The sequence below is a fragment of the Equus przewalskii genome, chromosome 22 (genome assembly GCF_037783145.1).
Source record: "Equus przewalskii isolate Varuska chromosome 22, EquPr2, whole genome shotgun sequence".
Lineage (NCBI taxonomy): Eukaryota > Metazoa > Chordata > Mammalia > Perissodactyla > Equidae > Equus > Equus przewalskii.
Window position 1 is genome coordinate 12,046,769 of NC_091852.1, and position 20,996 is coordinate 12,067,764.

Below are 20,996 nucleotides of genomic sequence, written 5' to 3' on the forward strand. Positions count from 1 at the left end.
ATACAATAAGATGAGGAGGCTATACAGTCTAGTCATCTTGACTTATTCACTTTTCTTGAGTCTACTGGAGGTTTACAGCTAGCTATGTTTTTAAAATCATTATCTACAATCTTCTCGGGCAACTGGTGGCTTGGTGGATTCTAAAAGATGTCAATAACAAAGTTTTATTCCAGTTTACTGTAAGTTTAATTCTATTTAGATGCTAAAATTGAATACTCTGAATATTGTAAATTTTATTCTCAAACACTCACTAAGGTACTATATACCTTTTAAGACACAGGAAAGAAAAAGAAAAATCTAAAAAGCATAAGACTCTTCCTATTTTCATTTCCAATGATATACCCTGATCTCGGTTATCAATCTACAATTTAAATGTCAACTATAAACCCAGAATTTTATTGTGTGTTATACAATATACCAGGGCAATATAAGATAGAGGATCTCATATTATCTGTCCCCTCAAATTGAAATGCAGGCTTCCTTATCCCTCCAGACCACTATAGGACACAGTGATACACACTACTTCTTCAGGACCCCAATCAACAGTCACCTTCTCTGTGATTACTTCCATGAAACACCCCACCAACACCACTGAGTTTCCTGGCCTTTTATATGCTTCCATAGCACTTTTATGTACTTCCTATTTTAGCACATACCACACTGCATTATAATTATGATTGCAGATGGATGTTTGAATTATTTAAAGATAACACTTTTTTCCTCTTTACATCTTGCTATTTCCCTTACCAAAATATCTCTTGAAGAGAAACCAGAAGAAGAGGAACAAACACAAAAAACAGAAAATACAAATACTATGTATTTGTGTGGCTTGTGGCTTAACACAACCTTACATAAAATTAGTTCAGAGTATCCAGCATGACAAACTTTCATGGTACAGGAGAGACTGGACCAAGGCTTGAGCAGGCACAGAAGGCAATCCAGGTAGAGGCAGCACCAAGGAAACGTACAGCCTGGAACTAACATGGCGGTAAGGAAGCATGAGACCAGTCTGACGGGAGGAGACTTAAGATTGAAACTCACTTTCTAAACCGCCATCTCCAATTGGACAATTTGCAAGAGACAGGTTCACCAAAGTAGCTGATTTATTCAATCCCTTTAATGGGGAGAAAAAGTTAAAAAGTTTATTGGTTTAGTTTCCCCCAAAAGCAACTATCAAATGTTCGCAGGACACACTGGAGAAGGCTTACCTTTGTTAACATAGTTAAATCTCTCTCTCTCAGAACTAGCCCATTCAGCTCCAGGTTCTTTAGAGCACCCGAGGCACTTAAACAGCATTTCAGAGCTTTACATAACTGGAAGGTCACGTCTTTGTTTCTTATTGCAGGAACACGACTTCTGCAAACTTTATTTCTGTCAGAACCTAAAGCAAAGTATTGTAAAATTAGTGACTTCAATCACACATTTGATCATCTTTAAACAGCATCTGCTCTGTGCTAAGGCACAGGCATGACTCCTACCCTTACAGCCCTCTTTAAGGAGGGACAGGTAAACTCAAAACTTCAACCAAATGAGATATAAAAACATAAACCATGTGCGTAGAGGTTCGTATGGAAGCAAAGTTATATCCAAGTGATGGCTTCAAGACAACCCTGAAGCTGAATCTAGAAAGATGAGAATGACTACACAGAGTCGGAGCGGGAGGTGCATTAACTGCAGGGGAAGCACTTGCACAAAGGCCCCACACCCGACACCTGCCAGGCACTGTAACTACTGCAGGTGGGGATGACCAAAGGCCAGGGGTGCAAGCAGGAGAAGAGACAGAAATCAAAATAGAGAGGGTGGCCGAAGCAAGCCTGGGAGAGAATACGGCTTTCATCCCATAGTGATGAGGACCGGGGCTACCACTGGCACAGACAGATGCCTCTGCAGCTGAGCAAAGGGTGGCCCACTGCTGCGAGACCAATTAGACAAAGGGAATGATTAGAAAAAGGCAGCTACTTCAGAGAGATTAGAAAAAACACCCCTTCCTCAGGGCCAACTAGCCCCAGGAGGCTCAGCAGAGCACAGCTCAGATTCCACGCCTCTGTGCAGAGCACAAGTTGTGCAACCAAGAGGCACTAAGCCTGTGTAAAGGAGCTATTATAAGCTGTATTTTAAACATATCTTTTCATTTTAGAAGCTCACTCAAGTCACGTAGGCAGATGACTGAGAAACTGAGCTCGGAGGCAGCAAAAGCAGCTAGAAGCTTCTGTAATAGTGCAGGCAAACATAAGTAAGGATGAAGAAACAAATCTAGGAGGTTAAAATCTACAACCCAGACCCACTGGATGCAAGAAATAAAGAAGGTTCAGTGAAGGAACTCTGAAGAGAACGGTCTAATACATTTTTCTTCCATTCAATGTAAAATATTGGACAAGATTAAGTACAGTGGCCTTGACTCTAAGTCCTTTCCAACTATAATTTTTTTTTATTTCTAAGTTATTTCTTTGGTTAAGTAAAGTCCTTTTAGAGGTACAGAACAACTCCTGCACCTGAATGAGATGCAGAGAATAATCTGACTTTTCTTTACCAGTGGATGAGCTGAACTGTCCTTCCAGAAGAGCTAACAGATGGCGCGAACCCCAGAGCCTAGGAAAGGGCCAGGCACATGACAGTGCTTAGGTTTTTTCAAATAAATCAACAACCATTTCTTCTCCTAGATCTTTGCATCCTATCTCTCTGCTGGCTACTTTCTCTCAGCTTATAAACATACTCAAGTGTATCCACTTAAAAACCATCTTTCAGGGCTGGCCCAGTGGCACAGCAGTGAAGTTCGCACATTCCTCTTTGACGCGCAGGGGTTTGCCAGTTTGGATTCCGGGTGGGTACATGGCATCACTTGGCAAGCCATGCTGTGGCAGGCGTCCCACATATAAAGTAGAGGAAGATGGGCACAGATTTTCGCTCAGGGCTAGTCTTCCTCAGCAAAAAGAGGAGGATTGGCAGCAGATGTTAGCTCAGCGCTAATCTTCATCAAAAACAAAAACAAAAACAAAAAACCATCTTTCAGACTTATGATTTTCTGGATCTTCTTTGTGGGTAACCTCAGCCTATCCCATGTCTTCAAACTTTTGTCCTCCCGGAAAGCCCAGATCTCCACCTTGGCCCAGACCCATCTAGTAGACACATTTGGATGTCCCACAGGCCCCTCATAAAGCATTAAAGATGAAGTAAAATCCTCTCCTCACTCCCAATTCCTTCCTCCTGTGCCCTGCGTCTCACAGAAAGGTGTTGCTGTCAACTGTCCCCCAGCCTTGCTGCTCTCCCTCCTGTAACTGGTCACCAGGCTCCATCCATTCTGCCTCTCTGATTTCCGAAATCCAGCCCTCCATTTCTATACCTCAATTTGAGCCCTTAGATTACAACCGACCCTCCTCCCAACCAACTGCCTTCCACACGGAGGTCAGAGTGAGCTTCTAAGTCAAAAGTCCATCTCATCATCCTTGAGTGTTTCCCAGAGCCTTCAGGATAAACATCCAACCTTTTGACAGCACAAACAAGGCCCCTCCCTGTTTGGCCTCCACCAGGTTTCCAGTCTCAACTCTCACTTCTTTCTCAAACCCTAAGTTCTAGCCCTGCACCTTAGCTTTGCCTTATTTATATTTTTCAAACTTTGACACAATCTCTTCCCTCTTGCCATCTGAGCAGCTTCCACACATCCTTAGAAAAGATGGCACCCCCTCCAAGAAGCCTTCCCTGAACGTTCCCTGGCAATATTCTGTGCTTTGCAGCACCGGAGCTCACTTCTTCCAGAGTCCCGACTGCCATGCTTGTGTTAGCCTGCTGCCTCCCCCAGCAGAGGGAGGTCCTCGTCTCCAGCAGCGCTGGGGGCTGACTGGGCTCATTCCAGTGCCAGGATACTTTACTCACACAATCCGCTTTATTCTAAGAACCCACTGAAAGAGCGGTTTTTAATGCCATTTTGCAAGTATGGGTATTGTAGTTCAAGAGTAACCTGCCCAGGCCACACAGTGTGTAAGCCCTGGAATTCAAATCCTAGGCAGCCTTCACTTCCCGCGCTTTCCACTACATGATGCTACTGTCGAATGCATAATAATGTCCCAAACTGTGCCAAGTGCTCTCCAGCATTAACTGGGCGAATCCTTGCAGTCAGCACAGAGTGGGTCCTGTTAAGCCCATGTTATGGATGAGAACACTGAGACACGGAGGCCTCAAGGGCCACTGAGCTGGTGAGAGTCCTGGGCCGTACGCCCCGTCTCCTGCACACACCCCCGGCACTGGGCACCCGTCCCACCTTGCACTGTCCGGAATCTCGCGTCGCGGCGCCGACACGGGGGCCACTGGAGGCGGGAACGACAAACCTGTTTCGCCCAGCCAAGGCTGGAAGGAGCTCCTGATGGAGATCAGCGGCAGATCTCTGTTGATCTTGAGGGTGCTCAGCAGCGGCGGCCAGTCCACCGCGCGGAGGCGGTCGGCGTTAAAGTCCAGCACGCCCTCGCGCAGGCAGGCGCGCACGGCGGGCAGCGGCACCGAGTCCTGCAGCGCGCACAGGTACTCGTAGTGCGAGAAGAAGTCGGCCGCGCTGTCGCGGCGCAGCTTCACCGAGTCGATCATAGCCAGCGGCGGCCGCGGGGACGCCGGCAGCGGAGACGACGCCCGCCCTCGCCCGCCAGACCCCGCTCGCCTCCCGGCCTCACCGGCGCCCACGGCCCGGCGGCTGCGGCCCCGCTGCCAGCGCAGCAGCGGCGGCTCGGCCAGAAGACGCAGGGGCCCGGGCCGCAGCTAGGCTGGGCTCCGCCGCCGCGCTCCCGCGCCGCCTCCCGCCTCGCGGCGCCGGCAGTTGGCTCCCGCCTCACAGCCGCGGCGTTGCGATTCAAGCCGGCGGGCTGCTGCCCGCGGAGCGGCGCACGACAACGTCAGCGCGCTTGCCGTGCGTCCGCACGTAGGCCCCGCCCCTCGTGGAGGCGGGGCCTGAGGATGAGGGGCGGGACCTTCGAGGTAAAGGAGCTGCGCAAGGTAGGTCGCTCTCGGAACGTGGGGTTTACTAAAAGGGTTTGCCGATTGATTGAATACAAGTGAGGTACGCATGTAGCAACGCATTTCACAGAGTGGTCCGAACTCCCGACAAGTGTCTGTGCTTGCACCGCCCGGGAGAGAGAGTACCGTCAATAAGGGATGTACAGACGACTGAGTGGATGTCCAGAGTCTCCATAAATCTTTCACGTCTGTGTTCGTCTTTACAAAGAACTCTTAATTTCTCTAGTTTCTTCTTACCTCCCACGGGTGTTGGCAAATTGTAAAGTGTCCTGTGAATTCAGGACAGTATTGTGATTACTGGTAATCACTGTTTTGAACTAGGTGGTGATGATGGTTAACTCTCTGGTAACTAGTAATTTCTGTCTCCTACGCATTATTTTAAGCCCTGTTTCAGTGTGAAATCATTTAATTTTCCTAACACCTCCACAAGGAATATACAATTGTTCGTCCACTTTACAAAAGAAAAGTGGAGGCAGAGAAAGTTAAGTAACTTACAGTGAAGTATGTAAGAACTCGGACAGCTGGTGTTGAATTAATTAAACAAGGAAGCCATCAGACTGATGTGGCTCTAATGTTGTAGTGGCAGCCTGCATAAGTAAACCAAAATCTAAGTCTAAGTGCCTGCTGAAGGTTAGGAAATCGAAAAGCTAAGGGTGCTGCCCGATTTGAATCAACTTTTGCTCAAACTCAAATTTTTGATATGCCTCAGTTTGTCTTCTAACATCTGCCTTGGAACCTGTGTTTGTGTCCAGTTTCTAGAACACACAAAGTCCTCCGGTCAGGCCTTAGGCATTATGTGTACAGCATTCCTCTTCCACTGGCTACCAACATAGTCCTGTACCACTAAAATTCCCGAGATGTGGTTGTGGTGGGGGAGACAATTCCTCTACCCTCTAGGTCCTTCTGGCTGGTCTGAGAATTAAACTGACATGAGACACAATAACAGGAGAAAAATCAAAGTTTAATAACATATAACATGAGAGAAACCCAGAAAAACTGAGTAACGTGCTAGAATGGCTAAAGCTGCCACCTTAAATACCATTTTCAGCTAAAGACAAAGGAGTGTGTTGGGGATAGTGGTTTGGGGCTTCACAAGGGAGGGAGGTAATTTAAATGGAGATGGAAATGTAAATGTTTGTTCAACAAGTGTTTGCTGGGCCGTCTCTATAGACAACGGGACTCAAGAGACAGAACTTTGATAAGAATGGGCTTAGCAAGGTCCCTCCCAGTCTACCAACACCCAGAGGTACCTATGGTGATCGTCTGTCCTGGGACCAGGCCGTCTATCTTAAATTCTTTTAGGCAGTTAGGGGGAAGGTCAAAGTTTCTTTCAGAGTCTCCTGTCCTTAAAAATAATCAAGCCAAAGAGACACATTTTGGAGTGGCCAATTCTGATCCTCCATGTGGTCAATGACTTTTCCATGCAACATGCTCAAATTATAATACAGCAGACACTCCTCTGTCCTCCAACCAGCTTATGAAATGAAAAATTACCATTCCTGTTGAAGAGCCCTGTGGAACCACTCTCTCAATCACCACCACTCTCTAACTGACCCTGGGTAATCAATACCACTCTTCTGAATTTGGTATTCATCATTGCAATGTATCTCTTTATATTTCTGCTACATTTGTAAGTATTTAAACAGCTGATAACATTCAACTATGTTTTCTTCTGCTGCTTGCTTTATTTAGTGTTATCTTTGCTAGGTTCATCCATCCTGACGTGTCTAATTCATATACTCTCCTTGCTATATAGGATTCCCATGGAGGAAAATGCAGCAATTTGTCTGTTTTCCTGTTGTGGGGGACTGGAATTGGCTACCCCAAGATATGTCTCTTTGGCATGAGGATTATTTTGGGCTGGTTACTTTTAAAAACTGCAGACAGGAAAGAAACTCTGAAAAGTAGAATTTACTTACCCTTGGTTAAGAGACATTTACATTTATAAAGGAAATCTCCATCTGTAAAGGTGTCTCCCTCTCTGCACCAGGAAGGAGGGGGGATGACCTTATCTCTAGAAGCTCTCATCAATGTAGAAGGCAAGGACTCAAGTCTGCATAATAACCTGACTCTTGTTTACTATACTTGTGTGGTAATCTCCCATAGCTGACTCCCCCTACCCCCAACATCCTCCTTTGTCTTTAGCTGAGGATGGTATTTAAGATGAGAACTTCTGCCATTTTGGTGAGTTGCTCAGTTTGCCTGAGCCTCTCCCATGTATACATGTTATAAAGCTTTGTTTAATTTTCTCCTGTTATGCTGTCTCACGTGAATTTAATTTGTTTTCTGGCCAGAAGGACCTAGAGCGAGTAGAGGAAATGTCTTCCTCCCCTACACTGTTGATGGAAATTAAATTGTTTCCAGTTTTCAGTATGATTTCTTTGTTGCTACATCCATTTTTAGTCTCCAGCATCACTTAATGTCATTGTCCACGATCTTCCTAAAGCTCCCTCTTCCCTGTTTTCCATGAAGCCACCTAATCTTTTTATACGTCTCTAATTCCTTCTCCTCTGTCTCACTCTTGGCATCTCTTGCTTACCTATTCTAAATGTTGGTGTTCTTCAGGTTCGCATCCTTAGCGTCTATGCCTTGTGACGTTTCAGTTTCTCTCGGGAATCTGGTCTCCTGCTCAGGCCTAACTACCCCCTCCAGGCTGATGACTTCTAACAAAGATATCTCTCTCCATATATCAAACTGCCTCCTGGAAAGCCAAAGATTTCTCATTGCCCTCAGCATCAGATCTGTATTCCTTAGCTTGCCGTATAGGCTCCTTAATGATTTGACTACCACTTTTGTCTTATTTCTTGCTACATTCCTCCATGAATGTCTTCTCTAGACTCATGGAACTACTCGAAGTTTCTGACGTTCTATCATTTCTGCCTGGGCCCTTATAGATGCTGCTCCTTTACTTAGGACGCTCCTCCTCCATGCCTTCCTAGTGAGCTAACTTCCACTGGTTTCCCAGCTTCAGCTTGGAGGCCACCTTCCCTGGGAGGCCGTCTTTCCCTAACCCTCATCTTTCCGCCCTTTCTTTTCTTTTTTTTTTTTTTTTAAATATTTTTTATTTTATTTTGTTTATTTTTAATTTAATTTTTTTTTGAGGGAGATTAGCCCTGAGCTGACATCTGCCGCCAATCGTCCTCTTTTTGCTGAGGAAAACTGGCCCTGAGCTAACATCCATGGCCATCTTCCTGTACACGTGGGATGCCTGCCACAGCATGGCTTGACAGCGGTGTGTAGCTCCGCACCCAGGATCTGAACTGGTGAACCCCGGGCTGCTAAAGTGGAACATGTGAACTTAACTGCTGCACCACTGGGCTAGCCCCTTTCTTCCCTTCTTGTTTAGTGCCTCACTACTCTGCTCCTTGACATCCCTGTGTCATAACATCCAATGATAAGCATCTTTTTAGATGGTTTTCCTTCCATAGACTGTAAGCACTTTGAAGGCAGGAACCATTTCTCATTCATGCTTATATTCCCTATGCCTAGCACGGTGTTGGTACATAGAAAGTGCTGAATGATGACTATGGAAACATTCTCCTCTGTTCTCTGTACAAGTCATCACCAGCACCTTGTGGCTACTGCCTAAGGATGCAGCTCAAGGAAACCTTCATCATCTTAATTAATCTTTTAACATATTAACTTAAAATTTGTTTTCCCTGAGCTTGCTTATTTTCTGTCTGGCAAGATTTCTTTCAAGGCTTGCCTGATAATCTTTTCTCTGCTTCCATTTAATTATGGCTTCATAGTTCTCCTTTTGGCTCCTATGGCCTCAATTCTCCTTTCAGTCTCTGGTGGGTTCTACCCACGTGCTTCCCTGAAAGTGGTGAGCAAAAGCTGCCTCCCCACAACGCCTTGGGGATCCTCTGATAAGCCAGGTTCATGCCTGACCAAGACAAAATGCCTTGGCTTCCCTGCAGGTTCATGGCTTGGGAGGGACATGCCTACTGCGCAGTACAAGAGATGGGCTTTCCTTTAGAGGTCTGCTCAGTGAATGTTTGACTAGAATACAGTTAAGTGGGATCACTTTACCTCTTACTCACTGAACTCTATTCCCAGCCCGTCCTGACTACATTATACCTAGACTCCCAAGCTAACTTTCCTTTCATGCAGCCTCAAGGCTAATGCCACCTGCTCAACTCTAACATTCATTTTCTCTGGAGCTGCTTTCGGAGCAATGAGTTTGTTGGATCCAGTCGCAGAGCTATGTCAACAACATCGGCTGTCTTATTTTAACTGACATATGCTCCCCATTTCTTTTCTCCACTCCCTTCCTTATAGCTATTTACAATGGCTCCTTCAAACCTCCTCCACTCTTTTCATGTCTCAGCTAGACTCTGTTCTGTGTCTCTGCTCTCTCACCTGAAGAGGACACGTCTTGTTTCACCAGGAAAATAAGGTTTCTGACACAAAGTTCCTCATCTTCTTTCCGCTAACTCTGGCTGCCTTCCAGTCTGTGCTCCATAATGCAGTCACCACCACCTCCTCTTCGAATCTTTCCATGACTTCCCGTTGCTCTTAGGGTAGAGACAGACCTCCTCACAGTGATCTAAAATAGTGCTTCTCAATGTGGCGTCTGCAGACTGGCTGCTGGGTTGAGAACTGTTACTGTTCTGTAGGATAAGAAGCTTGCTTCAAAATGTAAGTCATGCACTAAACATACTGTTTAGTTCAGCAAGCAAGACTTTCTTGATGAAAGAAGCAGTGTGCTGAGTTACATTCTAGACCAAGCTCCTTATCTCATTGTGCACCGGTACTTTGAGTGCACTAGAGCATGGGGCACCGCATCCCCTAGGTGTGATGGGGGCATGATCACTGCAACCTTGTCTTGCACCTCACTCCCTTTCATTCTCCGTAATCCAGCCCACAGTGACCTTTCATGCCTGCTTACCTACAATGGCTCATTGTCCATGCTGTCCCCACTACATGAAATGTCCTGCCCTTCGGTCTGCACCTAATTAATGCCTCCTCATCCTTCTCATCTCAGCTCAAGGATCACTTTGTCAAGGAAACAGTCCATTACCTGCATGACTCATCAAATCCCTCTATTATAAGCTCTCATGACACCAGGTACCTTTCATTCATAGCCTGCATCACGTTTCATATCCATTTTAAGATAGATATTTATCACATTGTCCATGAGGAGTAGATCATGTCTATTTTGCTTGCTCTTGCATCTCCAGTGACAGGCAAAGTTCCTGACAACATTTGTTAAATGAATAAATGAATGTATCCGATCAATGACCAAGCCTTGACAGTCTTTCCTTTACAGCATCTCTCATATTCCTCCCTTCCTGCTGTTTGCATTGCCGTTACTCCAGTTCCACCATGTATTATTTTCCACCTGGATTATGATGATTGTTTCAGAGAATAGCGTGTCTTCCTACATTCAGGCTCTCCTTACATCCTTTATTACACCTCCCAGGGTTCTTTGATTCTGCTGTTGCCCTGTTCCAAACCTTCCATGACACACATTGCCAACACAATACAGCCCAAACTCTTAAAATTGACATTCAAGACCCTCCAAAATTTGGCTTTAATTTCACTTTCCAGACTTTTTTTTTTAATCTCATGAGTCTAATTGTCTCTATGTCTTTGCTCCCTTCCAGCTCTACTTATTATAATATTAAAAATTCTTCTAGTCACCAACTTTATGCCTCCTTCTCTGGGAAAACTTCACTGAGAATCCAAGAAAGTTATGGATCCTTTCTCTCCTCTGAACTTGTGAATAGTTTAATAGGACATACCTGGAACTGCCATAAGGCATCTACATCTTCTCTTCCCTTCTGGTATCTAAGCTCTCTGAGAGTGGGGACACGTCTGTGCATTCTGTGCAGTTCTCAGCACAGTATTATACATGTGGTCAACTCAATCAGTAAATATTTGGTGAATGAATGAAGGAATCACCATAAGAATGTGTTCTCTGGTGCTTTCTTTTTCCACTTTCAAGAAAGAACTTTGCATTACATTTCATAAAAGATTAGGGAGATGTCTTTATGGCACATTACCAAACTTATGTGGGGAAACTTTAACCATGTGAATTGTACTGGAGAGGCACCAAGAGCTCAAGAATTCTTAAAATTTCTGAGTACATGGTTGCCTCACATATAGGCACAGTGGCAGCCATCTATATAACAATGATTTGGGGGCTGGCCCGGTGGTGCAGCGGTTAAGTTTGCACACTCCACTTCGGCAGCCCAGGGTTCGCCGGTTCGGATCCTGGGTGCGGACATGGCGCCACTTGCAAGCCGTGCTGTGGCAGGGGTCCCACATATAAAGTAGAGGACAATAGGCATGGATGTTAGCTCAGGGCCAGTCTTCCTCAGCAAAAAGAGGAGGATTGGCAGCAGTTAGCTCAGGGCTAATCTTCCTCAAAAAAACCACAGTGATTTGGAGGATGTCACACTAGTCAGCAGCAATGCTGTGGAACGAGTCACCCCAAAACTCAGTGATATAAACAAGCATTTGATTTTCTTGCATCTATGGGTTAGCTGTAGTTACTCTGTTTTAGACCTCCAGGTGGCTGGTTTTGCTTCATGCATTGAGTCAGTTGGAGGTCTATCCCATACATCTCATTTGGGGGCCCAAATGTGGGCAGCAGCTCCCAGGGCACATCTTCTCGTGGTGGTCACTGAAATACAAGAGGTGAGTGCAATCACACAGCCCACTTAAAGCCTCAGCTGGTGTCATGTCTGCTCACACTCCATTAGCCAAAACACATCACAGATCTAAGTTGTATTTAGAATATGTGCATATGTTTAAAGTTGGGTGATCTCACAGAAGATTATTGCATCTTGGACAATGTTACCTTAGCATGTTCATTGGCCTTTGCAGACTTGATAAGCACCATGGAAACCTTTTCACCTTTGAGAACTTTTTGAACTTGTGGAACAACTTCTGTGGGAAGAGGAAGGTACACTCCAGAACTCAACTGTTGTTATTATGATGTTGGGAGAAGAATTGATGATGATAAGGTCAACACAAGTTAAAGATTTGAGATACACATTGTCAGAGAGGAAAAACATTTTCCTCCACACCTGTAAGTTTTTCTCGCTGGCTTAAGAATTAAATTAACTTGAGACAGATTAACAGAAGAAAATCTGATTTAATTTCGTACGTATGAGGGCTCCATAAGAATATGAGGCCCATAGGCAGTCAGGCAATTGTTGCTTATATGCCTGTCCTGAGCTAAGGAGAAGCGGGTGGAGGTTTGGTACTTAAAAGGGAAGGAAGGCAATTCACAGGAAGATGAAAAGAGCAAATGTTTGGTAAACAAATGTTTGCTGGCCCTTGTAGAAACAGTGGGCCACAGAGAGGAATTTTAACAGATTTTGCTAGGTTCCTTCCTGTCTGCCACATCTAGTTCATATTATACTGTGGTTGTCTATGGTGATAACTCTCTTCCTGGAACAGGTCCTCTATTTAAATTCTTTTAGGCATTGAAGGGGGAGGTAAAAAGAAAAACTTCATGAGTCTTTTCTTTCTTAGAATCAATCTGCCTAAAATAATCCTCATGCCAAAAAGACACATTTTGGGGTGGCAAATTTTGCTCCCCTGTTCTTCCTTGACATCAGTATTCTAGGGAACATTCCTGGAGAACTGTGTTGGTAGCTTTATATGATTTCTGTCATAAAACATTATAATTTTCCAAAGCCACTTAAGTAAAACCTACATTATACAGTACATCACATCTTGTTTTTCCCACCACTCCAGAGCTTATCATCAATATTGTACCATGACAGATAAACGTAAGCAGAAAGTGAGAGACGTCATTGCTAGCAGACCTGCTTCACAAGAAATACTAATGGAAGTTTTTCACATGATGCCACACAGTAACTCAAATCCACAGAAACAAAACAAAGACTGCTGATAAAAGAAATTGTGTAGTAATTATAAAAGACAATATAATTTCAGATTTCTTCTCGCTTCTTCTCAATGATTTAAAAAGTAAGTGCATAAACAATATGTCTACATTTGGATTTGTTGTGCATATAAAGATAGAAATGTAGTGTATTTGACAATATAGCACAAAGGAGGCAGTGAGACCAAAGCTTTATTAGAGTAAAATGACACTAGATTGTAACTTGAATCCATAGGAAGAAATTAAGAGAACCAGAAATGGTAAACAAATTGATTGATCTAACAAACTCTATAAATTATTTACTCTCCTTTCTCCTATCAGCTACTTTAAGAAACATAGGATTATATAAAGTAGTAGTTCTAACAGTGTATTGTTGAGTATGTAACGTATGTAAATGTAATAAAGGGGCCAGCCGGGTGGCACAGCAGTTAAGTGCGCATGTTCCGCTTTGGCAGCCCGGGGTTCACTGGTTTGGATCCCGGGTGCGGACATGGCACCACTTGGCAAGCCATGCTGTGGTAGGCGTCCCACATATAAAGTAGAGGAAGATGGGCACAGATGTTAGCTCAGGGCCAGTCTTCCTCAAAAAAAAAAGAAAGAAAGAAAGAAAGAAAATAAATAAAAATTTAAAAATTTTAAAAATGTGGCTAGATATAAAGAGGGACATTTTATGATGAAGAAAAGGTCAATCCAAATTTGAATTGCTGTTCTGAGTCTGTTTTGTGAGTAATATGGAATATAACAAGTGAGAAATTTTGGAATATTCTAATTATAACACCCCCTGTGATCTTGAGAACTGGAGTTGTCAGGATAGAAGAAAAAGAATACAGAGGTCGTATAGAAGAGGTTCTGTAAAAACCCTGTAGTACTGAATTTGAATTTGAATTATCTGTATGTACCAATAAGGTATTTTAACTATATACATATATAGATATTGATATCTAAGTCTATGTCTATATATCTATAGACACATATACAACTATATTTATCTATATATATATGACTATATATGTATATATACATACATAAATGTGTACGTCTATACACATACATACACACACACACACACACATATTCCATCTCTCCATTAAAGAGGCCTAGAAATAATGATCAACTCAGTAGCAAGAAACATCCCTAGGGCCCAGATTCTGGTCTTAAATGGCTGATTTCAGGACTGTGGAGCATTTGTGTGAGATGTACTTGGAAAATCTTGTGATACAAAATCTTGTGATACAAAATATTATTTTGTATCTTGTATACAAAATAACAAGGAAGTTATCAAAGACTACTAGGGTCATTTCAAAAGGACTCGGGAGCCAAATGTGAAAAGGCTCTTTATGGACAATGAAACAATTTGAGCTTCAATAAGGATAACAATTACAGTTAATTGAAACCCATCAAATGTGTTTAAATCCATGGGTTTCTATGGATACCCCAAAAAAAAAAATTCAACTTATGAGGATGATTGGGAAAAAAATCATTATAATGAAAACTGATTTTTAAAATCCTGAGGGTAGCATGGGGTGGGAGAAGACCCAAGCTTTCATCCCGCCTTTTTATTGTGAACTGTACCACTGTGTAACCAAATTGTAGATGAGGAGATAGATCTCCTCATAGAAGTATTTCACCAATAAATGAAAATGAAATTATCAAATTAGAATATCACAATTTTGCAATCCCTAAGGAGTTAATGGGTCTAGTCACTGAGTCTCAGTGGCTGCTAACATCACAAAAAGAGATAATCAGACATTATGTGTTTCATGATGAAATAATACACTACTGTCTAGTCTTTCCAAAAGAATTGACCAATTTCCTGTTTTTCAGGAAATACGGAGGACAGAGGAACATGTCAAACTGCACCATGAACATGTACTGAGCAAAATCCATATTGTGGGAAACGTTATGTGTCAAATGGCCTGCATTCATCAACAGATAAACTGAAGGGCAATAAACGGCAGAAAAGTGACCTACCTATTAAAGGGGAAAAGTCATTATTTAAAACTAGGAGAAACTAAATCATGCCATCTAGGGAGGCAAAATTGGTTGATAAATTTATGAAGCAATTTAGGAAAGAGTTACTTATAAAAGTCAGGAAAATGATTACTTTTGGGAAGAGAGGAGTTATAACTGGATCACAAGACATTGAAGGGCTTCAGGCAAAGTTCTATTTCTTGACCCAGGTGGCCATTCTCAGGGTGTTTGTCTCACAATAGCATTAAGCTATAAATTTGTCTTTTGTGGTTTCCTAAATCTGTGTTTTATAATAAAAATGTTTTAAAAAATCAAACACCAAGGAATAAATATAATGAAAAGTTTGCAAAAACTCTACACAGAAAACTGAAAAACTTTATTGAGAGAAATTAAATCAAACTTAAATAAATGGACAGATATATCATGGTCATTGATTGCAAGACTCAATATTGTAAATCAGTAATCTCCAAACTATAGATTCAATGCAGTAACAAATCAGAATCCCTTCAGTGTGTGTGTGTGTGTGTGTGTGTGTATAAGCTGACAAGCTGAGTCAAAAACTTACATGGAAATTCTTAGGGCCAAGTAATAGAAAGACGTCATGAAAAAGAAGAATAAAGCTGGAGGACTGAGACTCAGACAATAAGATTCATTAAAGCTATGGTAATTAAAACAATGTGGTATTGACACGAGAATAGAAATAGAGCAATGGAACAGAACAGTATGTTTGGACTCTGACCTGGATATATATGGTCATTTCATTTATGTCAAAGTGACACTACAGTAGATAAAGGATTTTTTTTCAATAAATGGTGATGTATCAGTCTTCATATGAAAAAAAATTGATTTTGATCCTATGTCATCCCATACGCAAAAATCAATTCCAGATAAATTGTTGATCTAAACGATCACTAACGAGTGAAAAGACAAGCTGAAGAATGACAGATCTTTTCAACATCTATTTCTGACAAGGGCTTGATTGCAGTTTATATAAGAATCCAATAAGAAAAAGACAGCTTGACAGAAAAATGGGCAATGCTTGAACAGGCACCTCACAAAGTATCCAAACTAATCAAAAAAACATGACAAGGTACTCATCCTAATGAGGGAAATGAAAATTAAGTAATTAATTAAAATTTAAAGACTCTAATTAACTAGGTAAATGCAAATTTAAACCATAATGTGATACCACTACATACCCACCAAAATGGCTAAAATGAACAAAAGAGCTGATGAGGATGTGGAGCAACTGGAACTCCCATGCACTACAAGTGGGAGAGTAAATGGACACCAGCACTTTCGAAATTGCTGGCAGGCTATGAACGTATGCATAGCCTATGACCTGCAATTGCACTCCTAGTATGGACTCAGCAGATGTGTGTACATGTATATCCCAAGAGGCATGCAGAAGAATGTTCAAAGAGGCACTGTTCATATAGCTCCAAGCTAGAAATAACCCAAATGTCTGTCAAGAGGAGAATAAATAAATTATGCTAACTTCATGTGCTAGAATACAATGAAAGTGAATGAACTCATGTTACATGAAAAAATATGGCTGAATCCCACAAATTTAATGTTGAGTGAAAGAAGCCAGATGCAAAGGAGTACATACCATATGTTAGTTATCTATTGCTTCATAATAAATTACCACAACATTTAGCAGCTTGAAACAACCCACATTGATTATCTCACGGTTCTGTGGGTCAGAAACTCAAGCATGGTTTAGCTGGGTGCCTCTGCCTTATGGCTGTAGTCAAAGAGTCAGCTGGGGCTGTGGTCTCATTTGAAAACTCCACTGAGGGACAGTTTGCTTCCTAGTGCACTTATGTGATTCTGGACAGGGTTCATTCCTCACAGGCTACTGGACTGAGGGCCTCGGTTCCTCACTGGCTGTTGGGCAGTGACCTCCTTTAGTTCCTTGCCACATATGTCTCTCCATAGGGCAACTCAACATGGCAGCTGTCTTCCATCAGAGACAGCTAATAAGAGAACAAGGCAGAGCTTTTGGAACCTAATCTTGGAAGTGCCATCCCATGGCTTTTGTCACATTCTGTTCATTAGAAGTCACTAGTTCCATCCCGTACGTACTTAAGGGGAGGGAATTAGACAAGGACATTAATACTAGGACATTGAAGTCACTGTGACTCATTTAGAAGCTGCCTACCCCATGAAGTGATTCTGTTGTTGAAACAGGTGTAATAAATCCATAGTGGTAGAAATCAGAATTATGGTGAATCTTGGGGCTCTGTGTTGCTGGAAATGTTCTAAGTTTGGAGTGCAAAGCTCTGGTTACACAGGTGTACTTTATAAAAATTCACTAGTAGTTCTTTTTTTTTTTTTTTTGAGGAAGATTAGCCTGAGCTAACTACTTCCAGTCCTCCTCTTTTTGCTGAGGAAGCCTGGTCCTGAGCTAACATCATGCCCATCTTTCTCTACTTTATATGTGGGACACCTAGCACAGCATGGCGTGCCAAGCGGTGCCTTGTCCGCACTCGGGATCCAAACCAGTGAACCCCGGGCCGCCGAGAATTGGAACGTGCGAACTTAACCACTGCACCACTGGGCCGGCCCCCTGGTAGTTCTGATTCATGCATTTTTTTCTGTATATATATCACATTTCTATTTAAAAATTTACTTAAAAATAAAGAGCTAATATTCCCCCCCAGAGGCCCATCCTCCTGATAAGCCACTTTCATTGTCCCTAATCATCATCTCTCCTTCTCTCCTGGGCCAGTCAGTAAAATGCAAACCCAGTTTCTACTTTGCCACTTAATATATGCCACTTAATATAAAAAATATAATTTGAGGACTCAGACTAGGGTTCAAATCCAGGTTTTATCATCCACTGGTTGTGTGACCTTGGTCTTCATTTTCCTTATCTGTTATTAGTATACATCAGAGGATTGCATGGCAAGCTGGAAATCATACAATCTGCACCTATTGTAAGATGACTTGAAATTCCCCCAAAGACTTGTAATGGTTTCTAACTCAGCATCTGCTCAACTTCCTCACATTACTGTGGCCTTCCTGTTCAGTTCGGCCTGACTCCCAGACCTTTGTTCATCCTCACCCAGACAGAACATTCCTGAGACATTCTCTTAGGTTTACCATCAGACAGACTGCTTTACTTATCTGCCCACATCTTCATCCTAAAAGAGTAACCTTCTCTTGGTCGGCCTCAGAGGAAATACCCACATGAAGATCTACAGAAGGTATTTGCTTTATTTTCTCCTCAGTATTTTCTTTTAGGAATCAGTGTTTAATCAACAGGAAAATGGTTAGATGAGTCATGCTAGATCCGTTTTATGGAATGGCACGTAGCCTGTAAAATATGCAGCAAATTTGCATATGTTGATATAGCAAGGTATCCATGATGTATTGTAAAGTGAAACAGGCAAGAGACAGGACTGTCGGACAAGTTCCATGCTCACTGGAATGTAAGATACATGGGGGCAGGGACCGTGTCTGTCTTCTTTATTTGCAATGTCTAGTGGACACATAGTGGGCACTCATAAATATTTGTGGACTGAATGTAAGAGCACAGAAAATGACCTGAAAGAACAAACAGCACACTGTTATCAGGGTTACTTGTCTTGGGGGGAACAGCACTGGAATGCTGGTGAGGACTTGCATTTTTTGTTCTCTGCTGCTGATGTTTCAAGTGGAATTCCAAGTTTATTGGAATGTTTTTATATTTTGTGCTTTCTGGCCCCTAAGGTGCTTGGCCCCCTAGCAGCCAGCACCCATGTCTCTTTGTTGCTATGGTGACTTCAGTCTACCAGAAACAGCTTTGCTGCTGGCCTGGAGACCCAAAAGTGGCTAGTCATTTGTGGTCCCTCCCCCCACACCCCCAGCTTTTAACAAATAACTGACAGGAGGAGTATAAAGATTCCCACAGCCTAGCACTCAATTGGACAACTCAAAGGCGTGACTTTTTGATTCTGTGCAGCTCCCCTGTGATTCAGCCTAAATAACTTTACTGACTTTAAGGGACTTTACTTGAAATTGTACTTTCTTTCTGGCCTCCTTCCAGTTGAGGTCTCCTTGGATTGTCTGGGAACAGTTCCCCCTCTCAGAGTCTGCTTCTGGGGTCCCAGTCGAAGTCACTTGTGTCATTAAAAACAGTAAAGACAGTTGATGCCTAGTAGAGGATGAAGTGGATGCTTCCTCACCTCAAACTGTCTGCCCTCCATGGCTTTAAATTAATCAGAAGAAATGTCTAGGCACAGCTCCATAACTTATGTGGCCCAGGGCAAAACTAAAATGTGGAGTTCCTTGTTTGAAAAGCAAGAAAAAAGTGGTGTTAGCAGTATTAAAATATAAAACCTTTTCCTTTTTTCCAAAATCTGTCTCTCAACTTGTCAGGGTATTTTTGATTTGCTATTGATTGTTGTTCTAAGTAAAGACAAGCTAAAATTTTACATTATTAGCATGAATTTTACCATTCATCTTTATATTGTGCAATGTGAGTTTTAAGTGCAAATATAAGAGCTTTTTGCTTGTATGCAAAATCACCAAAATTACACAATTTATATTTAGTAGATTGTACGTGCATATGTATTTCTTACCCATACTGTGGAAATGCTGCACAAAACTAACTCAACTGTTTTAATTTCACTTCTCAGCACATTTGATTTCTACTATGATTCTCTACGTGCAGCTTAGTGTCATAAGAAGGACTGAAACGGAAGCAACTATGGGTTGCCCTATCTTTCCCTTTCCATCTATGTCATCATTTTCAGTGTAAGCAATTGGCTAATACAGGGAAGGAAATGAGTGAGGAAGGTTGTGATGGGTTCCTGGGTCGTTCAAGGTTCTTAGAACACCCTTGACTTCTCTGTGTTTGAAGGACTCTGATTAGAATATCAAGGGTGGCCTCTCAGGGCTGTCAGCACCTCTGCTAACTCAGGCATTCAGGTAACATGCCTTGAGTCTTGCTGAACTCCCACCCATCGTGGGTGCACCTGAATTCCGTGCACATGGGGCATCATGATTGCTGTATTTGAACGGGGCCACAAGGAACAGTGGACACGCTATTGTGTGTATCTACTCTTCTCACATGCTCCATTGTCCCATAGACTTCACTTAGAAAACACAAGTTGAAAGATAAAATTAAGAATTTCAAGACAGTGACAATAGAATATTAAATCAAGCGTGGGGCCCTTCTGAGTGTGGAGCCCTCGGCGGCTGCTCCTGGAGACAGCCCTGACTGGAGTCAAAAGGTGAAAAAGGCCTATGCTATGCTCAGTCCTGTGGGCAGTTAACCCACAGATCTTTAGGTTTCTGGTTTATGTGTACTTTAGGGCGGCCTGCGCTTCTGTGTTGGCACACCATTCTTGTTTCAGCAATTATAAAAAATTTATTTAAGACCATCTTTTTCTCTTTTGGGCTTGTAGGAAATTTAAAGGTATGTTTGCTGTAATTTATCCGGCATCTGGTATTTTGTGATGGGAAGGATTTTCAGAATATCTAGTCTTGTTAAACTCACGGAAATGGAGAAAGAGTACATTTTTTGTCTACTTATGGATTTCACAATGTTCCAAGCCTACTTCAAATTTCACAAACCTCCAACGAATACTCATTTTTATCTTGGCTAATTTTTTTTTTTTTTTAAAGATTTTATTTTTTCCTTTTTCTCCCCAAAGCCCCCTGGTACATAGTTGTGTATTCTTCGTTGTGGGTTCTTCTAGTTGTGGCATGTGGGACGCTGCCTCAGCGTGGTCTGATGAGCAGTGCCATGTCCGCGCCCAGGATTCGAACTAACGAAACACTGGGCCGCCTGCAGCGGAGCGCGCGTACTTAACCACTCGGCCACGGGGCCAGCCCCTATCTTGGCTAATTTTTAAACTAATTTTTATTTTTGTCAGAGTAATGCACGCACTTTGTCTGAAATGTCAAATCTTGCTGAAAGTCTTTTAACAAAAAACAGAGGCCTCTTCTCTCCACACTTCCATCTCAAGCGCTGTTTCCCAAAGGCAATGGCTTGGAACTCCTGTAGCCATTTGCTGCAAAATTCATCTCCATATTTTAAAACTGTATGCTTTTAATCAGTTTTTTATTGAATCAGAAATTTTAGACCTTATGTATTGTAGTGTACTGATGTTATCTTACGTGGAAAATTTTTCATTCTTTATGCAGGCAATATTTTTTTAATTTACCAATTTTG

The 20,996-nt window shown here is 42.5% G+C and overlaps 1 protein-coding gene and 1 long non-coding RNA gene across 10 annotated transcripts in view; one reads left to right on the forward strand and one right to left on the reverse strand.

Annotated features, from left to right (window-relative positions):
• The window catches only part of CEP78 (centrosomal protein 78), a 37,504-nt gene extending 32,714 nt beyond the window's left edge, over positions 1-4,790 (reverse strand). For 4 of the 9 annotated variants that reach the window (XM_070590209.1, XM_008537662.2, XM_070590207.1 and 1 more), the window contains exons 1-3: positions 4,323-4,719; positions 1,209-1,381; positions 1,042-1,114 (exon numbers count right to left, since the gene is read on the reverse strand). In XM_070590209.1, coding sequence (XP_070446310.1) covers positions 1,042-1,114; positions 1,209-1,381; positions 4,323-4,575 — 499 coding nt within the window. In that variant the 5' untranslated portion in view covers positions 4,576-4,719. Of the gene's footprint in view, positions 1-1,041; positions 1,115-1,208; positions 1,382-4,322 lie in introns of those variants that run through there. The other 5 variants (XM_070590208.1, XM_070590206.1, XM_008537658.2 and 2 more) reach the window with 3 other exon arrangements.
• Positions 4,791-4,902: 112 nt separating this feature from the next.
• On the forward strand, positions 4,903-15,260 carry LOC139078608 (uncharacterized). The gene is made up of 4 exons (XR_011531621.1): positions 4,903-4,977; positions 11,833-11,911; positions 12,712-12,945; positions 14,684-15,260. It is a non-coding gene; the product is annotated as an uncharacterized lncRNA (long non-coding RNA).
• The last annotated feature ends 5,736 nt before the right edge of the window (positions 15,261-20,996 follow it).